At 38.3% G+C, this 17,962-nt stretch overlaps 1 protein-coding gene across 1 annotated transcript in view; it reads right to left on the bottom strand.

Moving 5' to 3' along the window:
• Positions 1-2,391: 2,391 nt before the first annotated feature.
• LOC308314497 (peroxisomal ATPase PEX1-like) overlaps positions 2,392-17,962 on the bottom strand; it is a gene marked incomplete at both ends in the record, with an annotated part of 59,252 nt that continues 43,681 nt past the window's right edge. The window contains 3 exons of the mRNA XM_080762128.1: positions 2,392-2,502; positions 3,763-3,897; positions 5,212-5,381. Of these exons, the coding sequence (XP_080618254.1) occupies positions 2,392-2,502; positions 3,763-3,897; positions 5,212-5,381 (416 nt within the window). The remainder of the gene's footprint in view (positions 2,503-3,762; positions 3,898-5,211; positions 5,382-17,962) is intronic.

Raw genomic sequence — 17,962 nt, 5'->3', positions numbered from 1 at the left:
AACAGCTCATAAAACATTATTTTACACTTTTGGTTGTTGAGAAACAGCTCCTAAAACATTATTTGACACTTTTGGTTGTTGAAAAACAGCTTCTAACCATTATTTGACACTTTGGTTGTTGAGAAACAGCTCCTAAAACATTATTTTACACTTTTGGTTGTTGAGAAACAGCTCCTAAAACATTATTTGACACTTTTGGTTGTTGAAAAACAGCTTCTAACAATTATTTGACACTTTGGTTGTTGATAAACAGTTCATAAAACATTATTTGACACTTTTGGTTGTTGAGAAACAGCTCCTAAAACATTATTTGACACTTTTGGTTGTTGAAAAACAGCTTCTAACCATTATTTGACACTTTGGTTGTTGAGAAACAGCTCCTAAAACATTATTTGACACTTTTGGTTATTGAGAAACAGCTCCTAAAACATTATTTGACACTTTTGGTTGTTGAAAAACAGCTTCTAACCAATATTTGACACTTTGGTTGTTGAGAAACAGCTCCTAAAACATTATTTTACACTTTTGGTTGTTGAGAAACAGCTCCTAAAACATTATTTGACACTTTTGGTTGTTGAGAAACAGCTCCTAAAACATTATTTTACACTTTTGGTTGTTGAGAAACAGCTCCTAAAACATTATTTGACACTTTTGGTTGTTGAAAAACAGCTTCTAACCATTATTTGACACTTTGGTTGTTGAGAAACAGCTCCTAAAACATTATTTTACACTTTTGGTTGTTGAGAAACAGCTCCTAAAACATTATTTGACACTTTTGGTTGTTGAAAAACAGCTTCTAACCATTATTTTACACTTTGGTTGTTGAGAAACAGCTCCTAAAACATTATTTTACACTTTTGGTTGTTGAGAAACAGCTCCTAAAACATTATTTGACACTTTTGGTTGTTGAAAAACAGCTTCTAACCATTATTTGACACGTTGGTTGTTGAGAAACAGCTCATAAAACATTATTTTACACTTTTGGTTGTTGAGAAACAGCTCCTAAAACATTATTTGACACTTTTGGTTGTTGAAAAACAGCTTCTAACCATTATTTGACACTTTGGTTGTTGAGAAACAGCTCCTAAAACATTATTTTACACTTTTGGTTGTTGAGAAACAGCTCCTAAAACATTATTTGACACTTTTGGTTGTTGAAAAACAGCTTCTAACAATTATTTGACACTTTGGTTGTTGAGAAACAGTTCATAAAACATTATTTGACACTTTTGGTTGTTGAGAAACAGCTCCTAAAACATTATTTGACACTTTTGGTTGTTGAAAAACAGCTTCTAACCATTATTTGACACTTTGGTTGTTGAGAAACAGCTCCTAAAACATTATTTGACACTTTTGGTTATTGAGAAACAGCTCCTAAAACATTATTTGACACTTTTGGTTGTTGAAAAACAGCTTCTAACCAATATTTGACACTTTGGTTGTTGAGAAACAGCTCCTAAAATATTATTTGACACTTTTGGTTATTGAGAAACAGCTCCTAAAACATTATTTGACACTTTTGGTTGTTGAAAAACAGCTTCTAACCATTATTTGACACTTTGGTTGTTGAGAAACAGCTCATAAAACATTATTTGACACTTTTGGTTGTTGAAAAACAGCTTCTAACCATTATTTGACACTTTGGTTGTTGAGAAACAGCTCCTAAAACATTATTTGACACTTTTGGTTATTGAGAAACAGCTCCTAAAACATTATTTGACACTTTTGGTTGTTGAAAAACAGCTTCTAACCAATATTTGACACTTTGGTTGTTGAGAAACAGCTCCTAAAATATTATTTGACACTTTTGGTTATTGAGAAACAGCTCCTAAAACATTATTTTACACTTTTGGTTGTTGAAAAACAGCTTCTAACCATTATTTGACACTTTGCTTGTTGAGAAACAGCTCCTAAAACATTATTTGACACTTTTGGTTATTGAGAAACAGCTCCTAAAACATTATTTGACACTTTTGGTTGTTGAAAAACAGCTTCTAACCATTATTTGACACTTTGGTTGTTGAGAAACAGCTCATAAAACATTATTTGACACTTTTGGTTGTTGAGAAACGGCTCCTAAAACATTATTTGACACTTTTGGTTGTTGAAAAACAGCTTCTAACCATTATTTGACACTTTGGTTGTTGAGAAACAGCTCATAAAACATTATTTGACACTTTTGGTTGTTGAGAAACGGCTCCTAAAACATTATTTTACACTTTTGGTTGTTGAAAAACAGCTTCTAACCATTATTTGACACTTTGGTTGTTGAGAAACAGCTCCTAAAACATTATTTGACACTTTTGGCTGTTGAAAAACAGCTTCTTCTTGCCATGTCTTTGTATATTCAATTTTTTTGTCCTTAAATTTGTTAAAAGCAATAAATATACTTTATTTAAAAAGAATAGCATAATTCTGAGCGGAGCAGAGAACTGACCTCTGAAAGACATCCCGGACTGCCTGTTCACTGGCTCCGATGTACTTACTGAGAAGCTCCGGTCCCTGGAGGAGAGGAGGGGAGAGGAGAGGAGATGAGGGGAGGGGAGGGGAGGGAAGGGCAGGGGAGGGGAGGGGAGGGGAGGGGAGGGGAGGGGAGGGGAGGGGAGGGGAGAGGATCTTATCAAACAAAACATTGAGGCTAAAATGGTGGTCCGCGTGGCTCAAATGCAGAATAAATGATGGGCCTTGACATGAAAAGGGTTAAAAACCACTGGTGTGTATCATAATGTAGAGATAACAGTTCATGCCACTGTCCTTGGGTTTGAAGTATTACAATATAAATATACCTTGATAGAGATGAAGTTCATGCCACTGTCCTTGGGTTTGAAGTATTACAATATAAATATACCTTGATAGAGATGAAGTTCATGCCACTGTCCTTGGGTTTGAAGTATTACAATATAAATATACCTTGATGGAGATGAAGTTCATGCCACTGTCCTTGGGTTTGAAGTATTATAATATAACCCATTTTGGGTGGGAACCTCTTTTGGTGTTAGCATTATGTTATGCTTTAGCTATTGAAAAAGAGCAGATCTACAAGCTCGTAGCGCGCCACCGAGTGGCGCGCTACGAGCTTGTAGGTCTGCTATTTTAGAAAAATCGAAGAATGACTGACATAGAAACATAGCTTTTTCAGAAGACTGTCAGGACGTAGAAGACATTTTTAGAATCTGATCTCAGGTCAAAATGGGATAAATATACCTTGATAGAGATGAAGTTCATGCCACTGTCCTTGGGTTTGAAGTATTACAATATAAATATACCTTGATAGAGATGAAGTTCATGCCACTGTCCTTGGGTTTGAAGTATTACAATATAAATATACCTTGATAGAGATGAAGTTCATGCCACTGTCCTTGGGTTTGAAGTATTACAATATAAATATACCTTGATGGAGATGAAGTTCATGCCACTGTCCTTGGGTTTGAAGTATTATAATATAAATATACCTTGATAGAGATGAAGTTCATGCCACTGTCCTTGGGTTTGAAGTATTACAATATAAATATACCTTGATAGAGATGAAGTTCATGCCACTGTCCTTGGGTTTGAAGTATTATAATATAAATATACCTTGATGGAGATGAAGTTCATGCCACTGTCCTTGTGTTTGAAGTATTACAATATAAATATACCTTGATGGAGATGAAGTTCATGCCACTGTCCTTGGGTTTGAAGTATTACAATATAAATATACCTTGATGGAGATGAAGTTCATGCCACTGTCCTTGGGTTTGAAGTATTACAATATGAATATACCTTGATAGAGATGAAGTTCATGCCACTGTCCTTGGCCACGGCCCCTGCCAGCATGGTCTTTCCCGTGCCAGGCGCTCCGTACAGCAGCAGTCCGGAGCAGTGGCGGATGGGCAGCTTGGAGAACAGAACCGGGTACTGCAACGTACGGGAGACACGTTTCCATATTTTAGCCTCGTCTCTTGTTACTGTACATGTACAGTAGATCAGTGGTTGACAAACAAGACCCCCAAAAAAATGAGAGATTTCTGTACCCAGGCTGTAACCAAACTTCTGATCTGACATTTTCATTACTTCTAAAAAAAAAAGTTGTTTTAAAAAAGTATTCGTTTTTTGACTAATATTACCATTGTGAACTTTTCTGGAAATGCCTTTGAGAAGAAATTACAACATTGTTTTGGAGGAAATGAAGCAAGAAAAATTACTCGCGACCCATAAAAATCGGTGCGCGATCCACAAATGGGTCCCTCCCGACCCAGTGTTTTGGAAACAGTGATATAGATAGAACAGACAGACAGAGGGACACTTTTCATTGTTACAAGATCACAATAGAACAGGAGAAATTGTCCAACTAATCCACTTATTGTGTCACTCACAGGAAGCAGAGAAATTCACTTTTTAAAGTTTCACACAATTGAAAAAAGACAAAGGGATAAGTATATATCTTTCCGGCCTAAAAATACAATTTTTATTTACTGAAATGAAAATGAGACGGTCAAAGAAAAGAAAAGAGTAACTTTCACCTTTACATAAGGGCACTTTTGATATCTTAGTATTTAACCCATTCTGAACGGGAACCCATTTTGGTGTTAGCACCATGTTGTGCTTTAGCTATTGCGCGCTACGAGCTTGTAGGTCTGCTTTTTTTTTTTTTAATCGAAGAACGACTGACATTTTTTAGAATCTGATCTCAGGTCAGAATGGTTCAATCAGACCAGTGTGTGTGTGTCCAGTGGAAACCTCGTATGAATCTGATCTCAGGTCAGAATGGGGTAAGACAGAGTTGTGACATTGACGCAGCCTGCACTGGGACAATAAGCTGGAGGTTGAAAATACATTCATTGTTTTCAACGAGGGGCGCCGCAAATATCAGCCATTTTAGGCACGTGTGCAACAATATTTGACAAACAGTTTTAAAGTATTGTACAGTGAGACAACTAAAGTCTCTGCAATGTTTTATGTTTATTACTAAAAAAAAACGATCTAAAATAAAGGGGATTTGCCGTCTCTGCATTTTCATCTACACGTGCATTTACCTCGCTTGAGTCGCTCTGGATGAGAGCGTCTGTTAAATGCCTAAATTGTAAATGATAAAACCTATGACCGCCGTGGAGCTGACCTTGGCCGGCAGCAAAATGGCGTCCATTAACTGACCTTGGCCGGGAGCAAGATGGCGTCCATTCATTAACTGACCTTGGCCGGGAGCAAGATGGCGTCCATTCATTAACTGACCTTGGCCGGGAGCAAGATGGCGTCCATTAACTGTCGTCTCACGTCCCTCAGGCCGCCCACGCTGTCGAGCCCCACCCCACCGGGGGGGGTGTGGAGGTCCATGGCCAGCAGCGACGGAGGGGTGAAGCCCTGCAGAGCCCGCTGGAAGTCCTCCTGGGATACACACACACCTGAGGGACAGACACACAGCGTGTTGGGACACACACATACCTGAGGGACAGACAACACAGCGTGTTGGGACACACACACATACCTGAGGGACGGACAACACAGCGTGTTGGGACACACACACACACCTGAGGGACGGACAACACAGCGTGTTGGGACACACACACACCTGAGGGACAGACACACAGCGTGTTGGGACACACACATACCTGAGGGACAGACAACACAGCGTGTTGGGACACACACCTGAGGGACGGACAACACAGCGTGTTGGGACACACACACACCTGAGGGACGGACAACACAGCGTGTTGGGACACACACACACCTGAGGGACGGACAACACAGCGTGTTGGGACACACACACACCTGAGGGACAGACACACAGCGTGTTGGGACACACACATACCTGAGGGACAGACAACACAGCGTGTTGGGACACACACACACACCTGAGGGACGGACAACACAGCGTGTTGGGACACACACACACCTGAGGGACGGACTGTAATCATAGCGTAGGTCAGGGGTTGGGCGACTTTGACGATGGAGAGAGGGCCAATATATTTCCACACAGCCACAGTGCATATTACCGACGTAGTAAAAAATAACCGATCGACGAGCTCAAAACGCGTCGCAATGTGACGCGCTTTGAGCTTGTAGATTTAGCTATTATTGCTATATTTGAATTGAAAACCTGAATATTTTTTGATATAACAATATGAGAAGCAGCTGCTTCTCATATTGTTATATTGTAATTGCTGAAGAATGTTCAGCAATTGCAATGTCACATTCATTAATATTCACGGACTAGTGGTGCAATTGTAACATATCTCTGTTGACATGTGTTGACTAACATAATTATCATCATAGTGTATTTCAATGACTTAACTCCTGGACTACTAAACCCGGAATAAACGGAATTAATCGAAAAATATAAACATGCCATAAACGGATTAAACGGAATTTATTGACTGTTATTTATTGGGGCTTCAAATGAGAAAAAATTTTGCATTTTTTCGCTAATATCGCTAATGTTAGATGTAATCTACCAAAAAACAGCCGAAATCCGCGTGATCGTGCGCCATCGCGCACGCGCGCCGTCTCTATGTGCGTCGCTGTGAAAAATGTGATATTTTGCGATGTTTTGGGGTTGATTTGGGGTTAATATGACTTAGTAATGAAAAATATGGTATTATCCTAGCATCGACGAGATTCACCGCAGTGGCTTGGGTCAAACTAGTACCGGATGTTGATGATCATTTGAACCGGAAGTGACTCTCCTAGATTCCTCTATTTTTGTCAAAATCAGCATAATGGTGCATTCTCGCCATCTGGTGGCAATTCTAGAGAAGACACTAGGATCGCCAGTCTCATCAAAACGATATATTCAAACCATCAGATCTTTCTATTAATGTTAAAATGATGAATTAAAAATAAGCCAATTTGTTACCCAAACAAAAAAATTGGGGCTGGCAGTACAAGGGGTTTGATTATATATGTTTAGATTATCTGTATTATGTTGTCTTCATAAAATTGTAACAGAACATATTTACTCTGTAAAAAAGACTGTCTGCAATTTCTTCTTTTTCAAATAAAGGGTTGACAGCTACACATATTTTGTGTGTTCATTACAGAAAGCTCATCAAAACACATGTGCTTCACCTTCAACTTGTACTGTGAACAATACAGTGACAAGAACTGCTTCATTTTACATCCTGCATGCCAAACTATTACTATAAGGAACAGTATTAATTAAATTAAACAGTCTACATTGAACATGACAGGAGTAAGTCCTACTCCTAATGTTACAGAGTGCATACTGTCCATTGTACTTAACCTGTGACTACATTGATAGACCTAGTGTATAATAAGAAATGCTACATTTTCTAACAATTGTGTGCAAGGATGGTGACACTTAGTCATACTGTGATGATGGTTAAAACTATGACAAAATAATAGTACTTGTGGACATGCAGGGTGGGAGGGAAATTGCGGCCGAGCGCAGCGAAGCCGCGCGAAGAATTCCGGGTCTTTTTCGGGTATAATTAGTCATGGCCTCAGAACTTTAACCAGACACATTAGCACCGTCAAAGTCAGATTATATATGCATATCCAACCGGAATCTAGAAAAATGTACAAAAGTAGTCTTGACTACTGTACCAGTGTTTTACAGATGTCCCTAAATATATACCAGGTGATTGCAGCTCATTCAGAACGCTGCTACTCAAGTCTTTAGTCTTGCGTAGGTGCCACCTGTTCATACCTCTATGAACCTAAGGTCACCTGGTAAAGGTTTGCTTTATGACCATAGAATTAAAACATAGTATTCAGATTAATGTGTAACATATCTGGAACAAACTACCTGAAAACTGCAGCTCTGCAACAATTGTTATTTTTATCACAGCTAAAAACATGCATGCCTGTTTGCTGCTGCCTTTCATTGAGATTGTGTCATTATTATTCTACACTGACATTTAATATAGATAGGTAAAATAGGAAAGTTACATAATGCAGCTTTTACTTTTATTTTTTTTACTGAATCTGATATGTTTAATTTGCTTAATGTTTGATATAAAACTCATTGAATTGCCTTGTTGTTGGGAGCAGTGATTGGCCAGTTTTGTGTACCGCCCCCTCACTCTGATTGGACCATCAGGGCCCTCTGTTAGTATTTAACAAGAGTTTCTTCTGCTTGGAGTCACTTTAATCTCTGCTAGTTGTTAAGAGCTGAACTTCTCCTTTCTACACTAACTGAAGCATTTCGTTTTGGTTCTACTTTAAACTTTAGTACTTTAAACTTTAGTACTTTAGATTTTAGTACTTTAGATTTTCGCTCTTTAAAAATAGATCTAGTATCAGTTTGTTTGGGCCGGTTTGAGTTATGGCTTTACTACAAACATTGAAGTCCTTGGTCAACCAGAGACTATCTGCTGCTGCTGAAGAGATATTTGGGGTCGTTGGAAGAATTCTAACAGAGTACGAGGATGAAGCTTTCCACATCAAGCAAGAAACTGACCGCCAACGCAGACTACTGGATATGGTTTTACAACCAATCGTCAAACTACACAGAGCAGGTTGGTAAAACCTTCACTACTATTTTCACCATTATTTATTAAATGGTGAAAATGTTGCATTGATAATAGTCAATAGTATTCTAGTTGTATTTTCCCCCATTCATGTCCGTGTGACTGTTAAACTAGCATTAACAACAGAATCAAGTAGTAAGGAATAATTTATTTAAATGTTGACCATGAATAATCATAAACGTGTTGCACTCTAAAACAACAGAGGATACATCTGATAGCAAAAGGGTTGTATAGCAAATGGTAATTTACATTTGAGAAACAAGGAGATACTTGTTTTAGAAATGAAGCATTGTTGAAGTAAAATCATTTGCATGACACTTCACACTGAAACAACATTAGGGCAGGTATGGAACTAACAGCAAGAGTTCATGTTCAACCATGTAATGATGTGTTTCTCCTCTGTATCTTCTGTCTAGACTCCATACACCCCCTTGTGTGTAAAGAGGAGGTATTCCCTGAGCAGCAGCAGGAGAGAACCTCCAGTCTTATCAAAGAGGAACCAGTTTCACAACAGATTAAAAAAGAACAGGAGGAGATAAACTCCAGTCTGATCAAAGAGGAACCAGAGTATCCACAGATTAAAAAAGAACAGGAGGAGAGAACCTCCAGTCTGATCAAAGAGGAACCAGAGTATCCACAGATTAAAGGAGAACATGATGAGTTACTTCAAAGATCAGAGGAGGATGGTGGATCAACAGAGACATTACTATTAGTGAAACATGAAGATGATGAAAACATGCTAACAGAACCTGTAGCCAGCACCTCGTCTAAAAGCATGGAAACACAATCTGATGTAGAGGACTGTGGACCATCACAACCAACTAGTGATGATCAGCTCCTCTCTTCACACTGTTCTGAATCTGACATCACTGAAGACAGTGATGAGTGGGATGAGACCACAGGTGACCAGTCTGGTTTAAACACACTGAAATCACACAATACACAACACATGGGAGGAAATAGTTTGTCTTTAAGCAACAAGCTGCTCCATGACCTCAAATCACCAAAAGAAAGTCACTCAATGAGGAGTCACACAGGTAAGAAATGTTTTAGTTGTGCAGATTGTGGCAAAATGTTTAGCCTAAAGAGAAATCTGAAGAAGCATGCAATGGTTCATTCAGGCGGAACTCCCTTTACGTGTACAGTTTGTGGCAAGAGCTGCATTCAAAAGGGTCATCTAAAAGCACACATGATGACTCACACAGGGGAAAAGCCCTTTACGTGTACAGTTTGTGGCAAGAGCTGCATTCAAAAGGGTCATCTAAAAGCACACATGATGACTCACACAGGGGAAAAGCCCTTTACGTGTACAGTTTGTGGCAAGAGCTGCATTCAAAAGGGTCATCTAAAAGCACACATGATGACTCACACAGGGGAAAAGCCCTTTACGTGTACAGTTTGTGGCAAGAGCTGTCTTCATACTGGGAATCTAAAACGACACATGATGACTCACACAGGGGAAAAGCCTGTTACGTGTACAGTTTGTGGCAAGGACTTTAGTCAAAAGTGTGATCTAAAACGACACATGATGACTCACACAGGGGAAAAACCCTTTACATGTACAGTTTGTGGCAAGCGCTGTATTCATAATGGGGATTTAAACGTACACATGAGGACTCATACAGGGGAAAGACCCTTTACGTGTACAGTTTGTGGCAAGGGCTTTAGTCATACTGGGAATCTAAAACAACACATGATGACTCACACAGGGGAAAAGCCCGTTACGTGTACAGTTTGTGGCAAGGGCTGTATTCATAATGGGGATTTAAACGTACACATGAGGACTCATACAGGGGAAAAACCCTTTACGTGTACAGTTTGTGGCAAGGGCTGTAGTCAAAAGATTCATCTACAAACACACATGAAGACGTGTCATAAAGAGGAAAAGGCTGTTAAATGAGTGTTTTTTTCTTCTTCAGATAAGGCATTATGTCAATTATTCAGTTTAGTCCAGCTATATACATTAAACATGATGGACTATACATAAATTATTTTAATCAATGTTCAACTGGCATAATGACCTGCTGATATTGATATAACAATATTCTCATATTGTTATATTGTTATATTTTTTTGCACATTAATTAATATTCACAGACTAGTGGTGCAATTGTAACTTGTCTCTGTGTTGACTAACATAATTATCATCATAGTGTATTTCAATTACTTAGTTTGATTATATGTTTAGATTATCTGTTTTATGTTGTATTCATAAAAGTGTAACAGAACATGTTTACTCTGTAAAAAAGACTGTACGCAATTTCTTCTTTTTCAAATAAAGGGTTGACAGCTACACATCTTTTGTGTGTTTATTAGGAAAGTATTAATTCAATTAAACAGTCTACACATATTTTACTTGAACTTTCTACATTGAACACGACAGGAGTAAGTCCTAATGTTACAGAGTGCATACTGTCCATTGTACTTAACCTGTGACTACATGTAGATCTAGTGTATAATAAGAAATGCTTCATTTTCTGTTGTGTGCAAGGATGGTGACACATCCCATAGTCATACTGTGATGATGGTTAAAACTATGACAAAATAATAGTTGTGGACATGAGTGGATATGTTATCTAACAATTGGTATGAATGAAACTTTTTATTTTTACTGTACAATACCAGTGCATTATTATTTCTAGTAGTAGGATACGGGAATCCCAGCTTTATCTACCGTGTTAGAATAAATGGGTTGTGAATGTTGTGGAATGTTTAGGAGCATGTCTGTCTCATTGTTAATGGACAGGTGATAATGGGTTAGGGTGTGTAACCCTGTTGCTGAATGGATCGACCAACCAATTTGCATGTGATCCTTTTACATGTACTGTATATATAGGATTGGGAATCATTTGCATTTAAATCATTTAGACTGGAAAATACTTAGCATCCCTGTGACAACATCTGTTAGGTGACTAAAGCAACTTGAGCTATTTGTCACATTCCTAATCCTAAATTCACCACACCCACTGCACACAGCAATAGTCATTGTATGAAGTCATTCTCTCATGGTCAAATAGACATTTCACACATGCATGTTTAAAGGGCCACTTCAGCCCTTTTGCAACCATATCTTTCTGGGGGGTTTATGTGGGAAACATTTTAGTATTTCAAAGTGTCTGTGACGTCATGGACACTGGTGGATTACTACAATGACCATAATGCTTTGCTGCACTTGTGGAGAAGGAAGGAAGGAACTTCAGGAAGGAAGTGAGACCAGTGTCCATGACATCATTGGCAATTTGAAATACTACAATATCTAAAAACACATAATTACACACGGAAAAAGTGTTTCATGTTTCCCAAACAAATGCCCTTTAAATGCAAGACAGGCTCGATTTTCTCTCCATGCTTATTTTCCAGTTAGTCTTGATATGATGGACTATTGAGTCTATTGGGCAACTTTGACGATGGAGAGAGGGCCAATATATTTCCACACAGCCACAGTGCATATTACCGACGTAGTAAAAAATAACCGATCGACGAGCTCAAAACGCGTCGCAATGTGACGCGCTTTGAGCTTGTAGATCAGCTATTTTTGCTATATTTGAATTGAAAACCTGAATATTTTTTGATATAACAATATGAGAAGCAGCTGCTTCTCATATTGTTATATTGTAATTGCTGAAGAACATTCTTCAGCAATTACAATGTCACATTCATTAATATTCACGGACTAGTGGTGCAATTGTAACATATCTCTGTTGACATGTGTTGACTAACATAATTATCATCATAGTGTATTTCAATGACTTAGTTTGATTATATATGTTTAGATTATCTGTATTATGTTGTCTTCATAAAATTGTAACAGAACATATTTACTCTGTAAAAAAAGACTGTCTGCAATTTCTTCTTTTTCAAATAAAGGGTTGACAGCTACACATCTTTTGTGTGTTCATTACAGAAAGCTCATCACAACACATGTGCTTCACCTTCAACTTGTACTGTGAACAATACAGTGACAACAGCTTAATTTTACATCCTGCATGCCAAACTATTACTATAAGGAACATGATAGGAGTATTAATTAAATGAAACAGTCTACATTGAACATGACAGGAGTACGTCCTACTCCTAATGTTACAGAGTGCATACTGTCCATTGTACTTAACCTGTGACTACATTGACAGACCTAGTGTATAATAAGAAATGCAATTGTGTGCAAGGATGGTGACACTTAGTCATACTGTGATGATGGTTAAAACTATGACAAAATAATAGTACTTGTGGACATGCAGGGTGGGAGGGAAATTGCGCGAAATTGTGTTCATTACAGAAAGCTCATCACAACACATGTGCTTCACCTTCAACTTGTACTGTGAACAAAACAACATTAGGGCAGGTATGGAACTAACAGCAAGAGTTCATGTTCAAACATGTAATGATGTGTTTCTCCTCTGTATCTTCTGTCTAGACTCCATACACCCCCTTGTGTGTAAAGAGGAGGTATTCCCTGAGCAGCAGCAGGAGATAACCTCCAGTCTTATCAAAGAGGAACCAGTTTCTCAACAGATTAAAGGAGAACAAGAGAGAACCTCCAGTCTGATCAAAGAGGAACCAGAGTCTCCCCAGATTAAAGGAGAACAAGAGGAGAGAACCTCCAGTCTGATCAAAGAGGAACCAGAGTATCCACAGATTAAAGGGGAACATGATGAGTTACTTCAAAGGTCAGAGGAGGACGGTGGATCAACAGAGACATTACTATTAGTGAAACATGAAGATGATGAAAACATGCTAACAGAACCTGTAGCCAGCACCTCATCTAAAAGCATGGAAACACAAGCTGATCTAGGGGACTGTGGACCATCACAACCAACTAGTGATGATCAGCTCCTCTCTTCACACTGTTCTGAATCTGACATCACTGAAGACAGTGATGAGTGGGATGAGACCATGGATGACCAGTCTGGTTTAAACACACTGAAATCGCACAATACACAACACATGGGAGGAAATAAGCTTCTCCAAGACCTCAAATCACCAAAAGAAAGTCACTCCATGAGGAGTCACACAGGTAAGAAATGTTTTAGTTGTGCAGATTGTGGCAAAATGTTTAGCCTAAAGGGAAATCTGAAGAAGCATGCAATGGTTCATTCAGGGGAAAAGCCATTTGCTTGCACAGTGTGTGGCAAAGGCTTTAGTCAAAAGAGGTATCTAAAAGCACACATAATGACTCACACAGGGGAAAAGCCCGTTACGTGTACAGTTTGTGGCAAGGGCTTTAGTCAAAAGCGTGATCTAAAACGACACATGATGACTCACACAGGGGAAAAACCCTTTACGTGTACAGTTTGTGGCAAGCGCTGTAGTCGAAAGGGTGATCTAAAACGACACATGATGACTCACACAGGGGAAACACCCTTTACGTGTACAGTTTGTGGCAAGCGCTGTAGTCGAAAGACTCATCTACAAACACACATGAAGACGTGTCATAAAGAGGAAAAGGCTGTTAAATGATGAGTGTTTTTTCTTCTTCAGATGACGCATTATGTCAATTATTCAGTTTAGTCCAGCTATATACATTAAACATGATGGACTATACATCAATTATTTTAATCAATGTTCAACTGGCATAATGACCTGCTGATATTGATATAACAATATGAGAAGCAGCTGCTTCTCATATTGTTATATTGTTATATTTTTCTGCAAATACAATGTGAAATTAATTAATATTCACGGTGTGTGTTCATTAGGAAAGTATTAATTCAATTAAACAGTCTACACATATTTTACTTGAACTTTCTACATTGAACACGACAGGAGTAAGTCCTAATGTTACAGAGTGCATACTGTCATTGTACTTAACCTGTGACTACATGTAGATCTAGCGTATAATAAGAAATGCTTAATTTTCTATTGTGTGTAAGGATGGTGACACATCTCTTAGTCATACTGTGATGGTGGTTAAAACTATGACAAAATAATAGTTGTGGACATGAGTGGATATGTTATCTAACAATTGGTATGAATGAAACTTTTTTATATTTTATTTTTACTGTACAATACCAGTGCATTATTATTTCTAGTAGTAGGATACGGGAATCCCAGCTTTATCTACCGTGTTAGAATAAATGGGTTGTGAATGTTGTGGAATGTTTAGGAGCATGTCTGTCCCATTGTTAATGGACAGGTGATAATGGGTTAGGGTGTGTAACCCTGTTGCTGAATGGATCGACCAACCAATTTGCATGTGATCCTTTTACATGTATTGTATATATAGGATTGGGAATCATTTGCATTTAAATCATTTAGACTGGGAAATACTTAGCATCCCTGTGACAACATCTGTTAGGTGACTAAAGCAACTTTAGCTATTTGTCACATTCCTAATCCTAAATTCACCACACCCACTGCACACAGCAATAGTCATTGTATGAAGTCATCCTCTCATGGTCAAATAGACATTTCACACATGCATGTTTAAAGGGCCACTTCAGCCCTTTTGCAACCATATCTTTCCTGGTGGGTTTATGTGGGACATTTGTGCTTTTAGACATTTTAGTATTTCAAAGTGTCTGTGACGTCATGGACACTGGTGGATTACTACAATGACCATAATGCTTTGCTGCACTTGTGGAGAAGGAAGGAAGGAACTTCAGGAAGGAAGTGAGACCAGTGTCCATGACATCATTGGCAATTTGAAATACTACAATATCTAAAAACACATAATTACACACGGAAAAAGTGTTTCTTGTTTCCCAAACAAATGCCCTTTAAATGCAAGACAGGCTCGATTTTCTCACCATGCTTATTTTCCAGTTAGTCTTGATATGATGGACTATTGAGTCTATTGGGCAACTTTGACGATTAAAACATAGTATTAATGTGTAACATATCTGGAACAAACTCCCTGAAAACTGCAGCTCTGCAACAATTGTTATTTTTATCACAGCTAAACACATGCATGCCTGTTTGCTACTGCCTTTCATTGAGATTGTGTCATTATTATTCTACACTGACATTTAATGTATTTAAATTATTTTATTTTTGTTCTATTTTTCTCTGTGTCCTGAATATGTTTTCAATTAAGGCAACAAGGTTCAAATACGGGATAGAATAGGAAAGTTACATAATGCAGCTTTTACTTTATTTGTATTTGTTTAACTGAATCTGATATAATGTTTAATTTGCTTAATGTTTGATATAAAACTCATTGAATTGCCTTGTTGTTGGGAGCAGTGATTGTGACCAGTTTTGTGTACCGCCCCCTCACTCTGATTGGACTATCAGGGCCCTCTGTTAGTATTTAACAAGAGTTTCTTCTGCTTGGAGTCACTTTAATCTCTGCTAGTTGTTAAGAGCTGAACTTCTCCTTTCTACACTAGCTGAAGCATTTCGTTTTGGTATAACTTTAAACTTTAGTACTTTAGATTTTTGCTCTGTAAAAAAAGATCTAGTATCAGTTTGTTTGGGCCGGTTTGAGTTATGGCTTTACTACAAACATTGAAGTCCTTGGTCAACCAGAGACTATCTGCTGCTGCTGAAGAGATATTTGGGGTAGTTGGAAGAATTCTAACAGAGTACGAGGATGAAGCTTTCCACATCAAGCAAGAAACTGACCGCCAACGCAGACTACTGGATATGGTTTTACAACCAATCGTCAAACTACACAGAGCAGGTTGGTAAAACCTTCACTACCATTACTATTTTCACCATTATTTATTAAATGGTGAAAATGTTGCATTGATAATAGTCAATAGTATTCTAGTTGTAGTTTCCCCCATTCATGTTCGTGTGACTGTTAAACTAGCATTAACAGAATCATGTAGTAAGGAATAATTTATTTAAATGTTTACCATTAAACGTGTTGCACTCTAAAACAACAGAGGATACATCTGATAGCAATAGGGTTGTATAGCAAATGATAATTTACATTTGAGAAACAAGGAGATACTTGTTTTAGAAATGAAGCATTGTTGAAGTAAAATCATTTGCATGACACATCACACTGAAAAAAACAACATTAGGGCAGGTATGGAACTAACAGCAAGAGTTCATGTTCAAACATGTAATGATGTGTTTCTCCTCTGTATCTTATAGACTCCATACACCCCCTTGTGTGTAAAGAGGAGGTATTCCCTGAGCAGCAGCAGGAGAGAACCTCCAGTCTTATCAAAGAGGAACCAGAGTCTCTACAGATTAAAGGAGAACAGGAGGAGATAACCTCCAGTCTGATCAAAGAGGAACCAGAGTCTCTACAGATTAAAGGAGAACAAGAGGAGAGAACCTCCAGTCTGATCAAAGAGGAACCAGAGTCTCTACAGATTAAAGGAGAACACGATGAGTTACTTCAAAGATCAGAGGAGGATGGTGGATCAACAGAGACATTACTATTAGTGAAACATGAAGATGATGAAAACATGCTAACAGAACCTGTAGCCAGCACCTCGTCTAAAAGCATGGAAACACAATCTGATGTAGAGGACTGTGGACCATCACAACCAACTAGTGATGATCAGCTCCTCTCTTCACACTGTTCTGAATCTGACATCACTGAAGACAGTGATGAGTGGGATGAGACCACAGGTGACCAGTCTGGTTTAAACACACTGAAATCACACAATACACAACACATGGGAGGAAATAGTTTGTCTTTAAGCAACAAGCTGCTCCATTACCTCAAATCACCAAAAGAAAGTCACTCAATGAGGAGTCACACAGGTAAGAAATGTTTTAGTTGTGCAGATTGTGGCAAAATGTTTAGCCTAAAGAGAAATCTGAAGAAGCATGCAATAATTCATTCAGGCGGAACTCCCTTTACATGTACAGTTTGTGGCAAGGGCTGTAGTCAAAAGGGTGATCTAAAACAACACATGAGGACTCATACAGGGGAAAGGCCCTTTATGTGTACAGTTTGTGGCAAGAGCTGCATTAGAGAGGGTCATCTAAAAGCACACATGATGACTCACACAGGGGAAAAGCCCTTTACGTGTACAGTTTGTGGCAAGGGCTGTCTTCATACTGGGAATCTAAAACAACACATGATGACTCACACAGGGGAAAAGCCCGTTACGTGTACAGTTTGTGGCAAAGACTTTAGTCAAAAGTGTGATCTAAAACGACACATGATGACTCACACAGGGGAAAAACCCTTTACGTGTACAGTTTGTAGCAAGGGGTTTAGGCTTACTGGGAATCTAAAACAACACATGATGACTCACACAGGGGAAAAGCCATTTACATGTACAGTTTGTGGCAAGGGCTGTAGTCAAAAGACTCATCTACAAAAACACATGAAGACGTGTCATAAAGAGGAAAAGGCTGTTAAATGATGAGTGTTTTTTTCTTCTTCAGATAAGGCATTATGTCAATTATTCAGTTTAGTCCAGCTATATACATTAAACATGATGGACTATACATCAATTATTTTAATCAATGTTCAACTGGCATAATGACCTGCTGATATTGATATAACAATATTCTCATATTGTTATATTGTTATATTTTCTGCAAATACAATGTCACATTAATTAATATTCACAGACTAGTGG

This window comes from Protomyctophum bolini (assembly GCF_963924005.1).
Source record: "Protomyctophum bolini genome assembly, chromosome: 4".
Lineage (NCBI taxonomy): Eukaryota > Metazoa > Chordata > Actinopteri > Myctophiformes > Myctophidae > Protomyctophum > Protomyctophum bolini.
The sequence above is the reverse complement of the archived record's forward strand: the minus strand, read 5'-3'. Positions and strand labels throughout refer to the sequence as shown.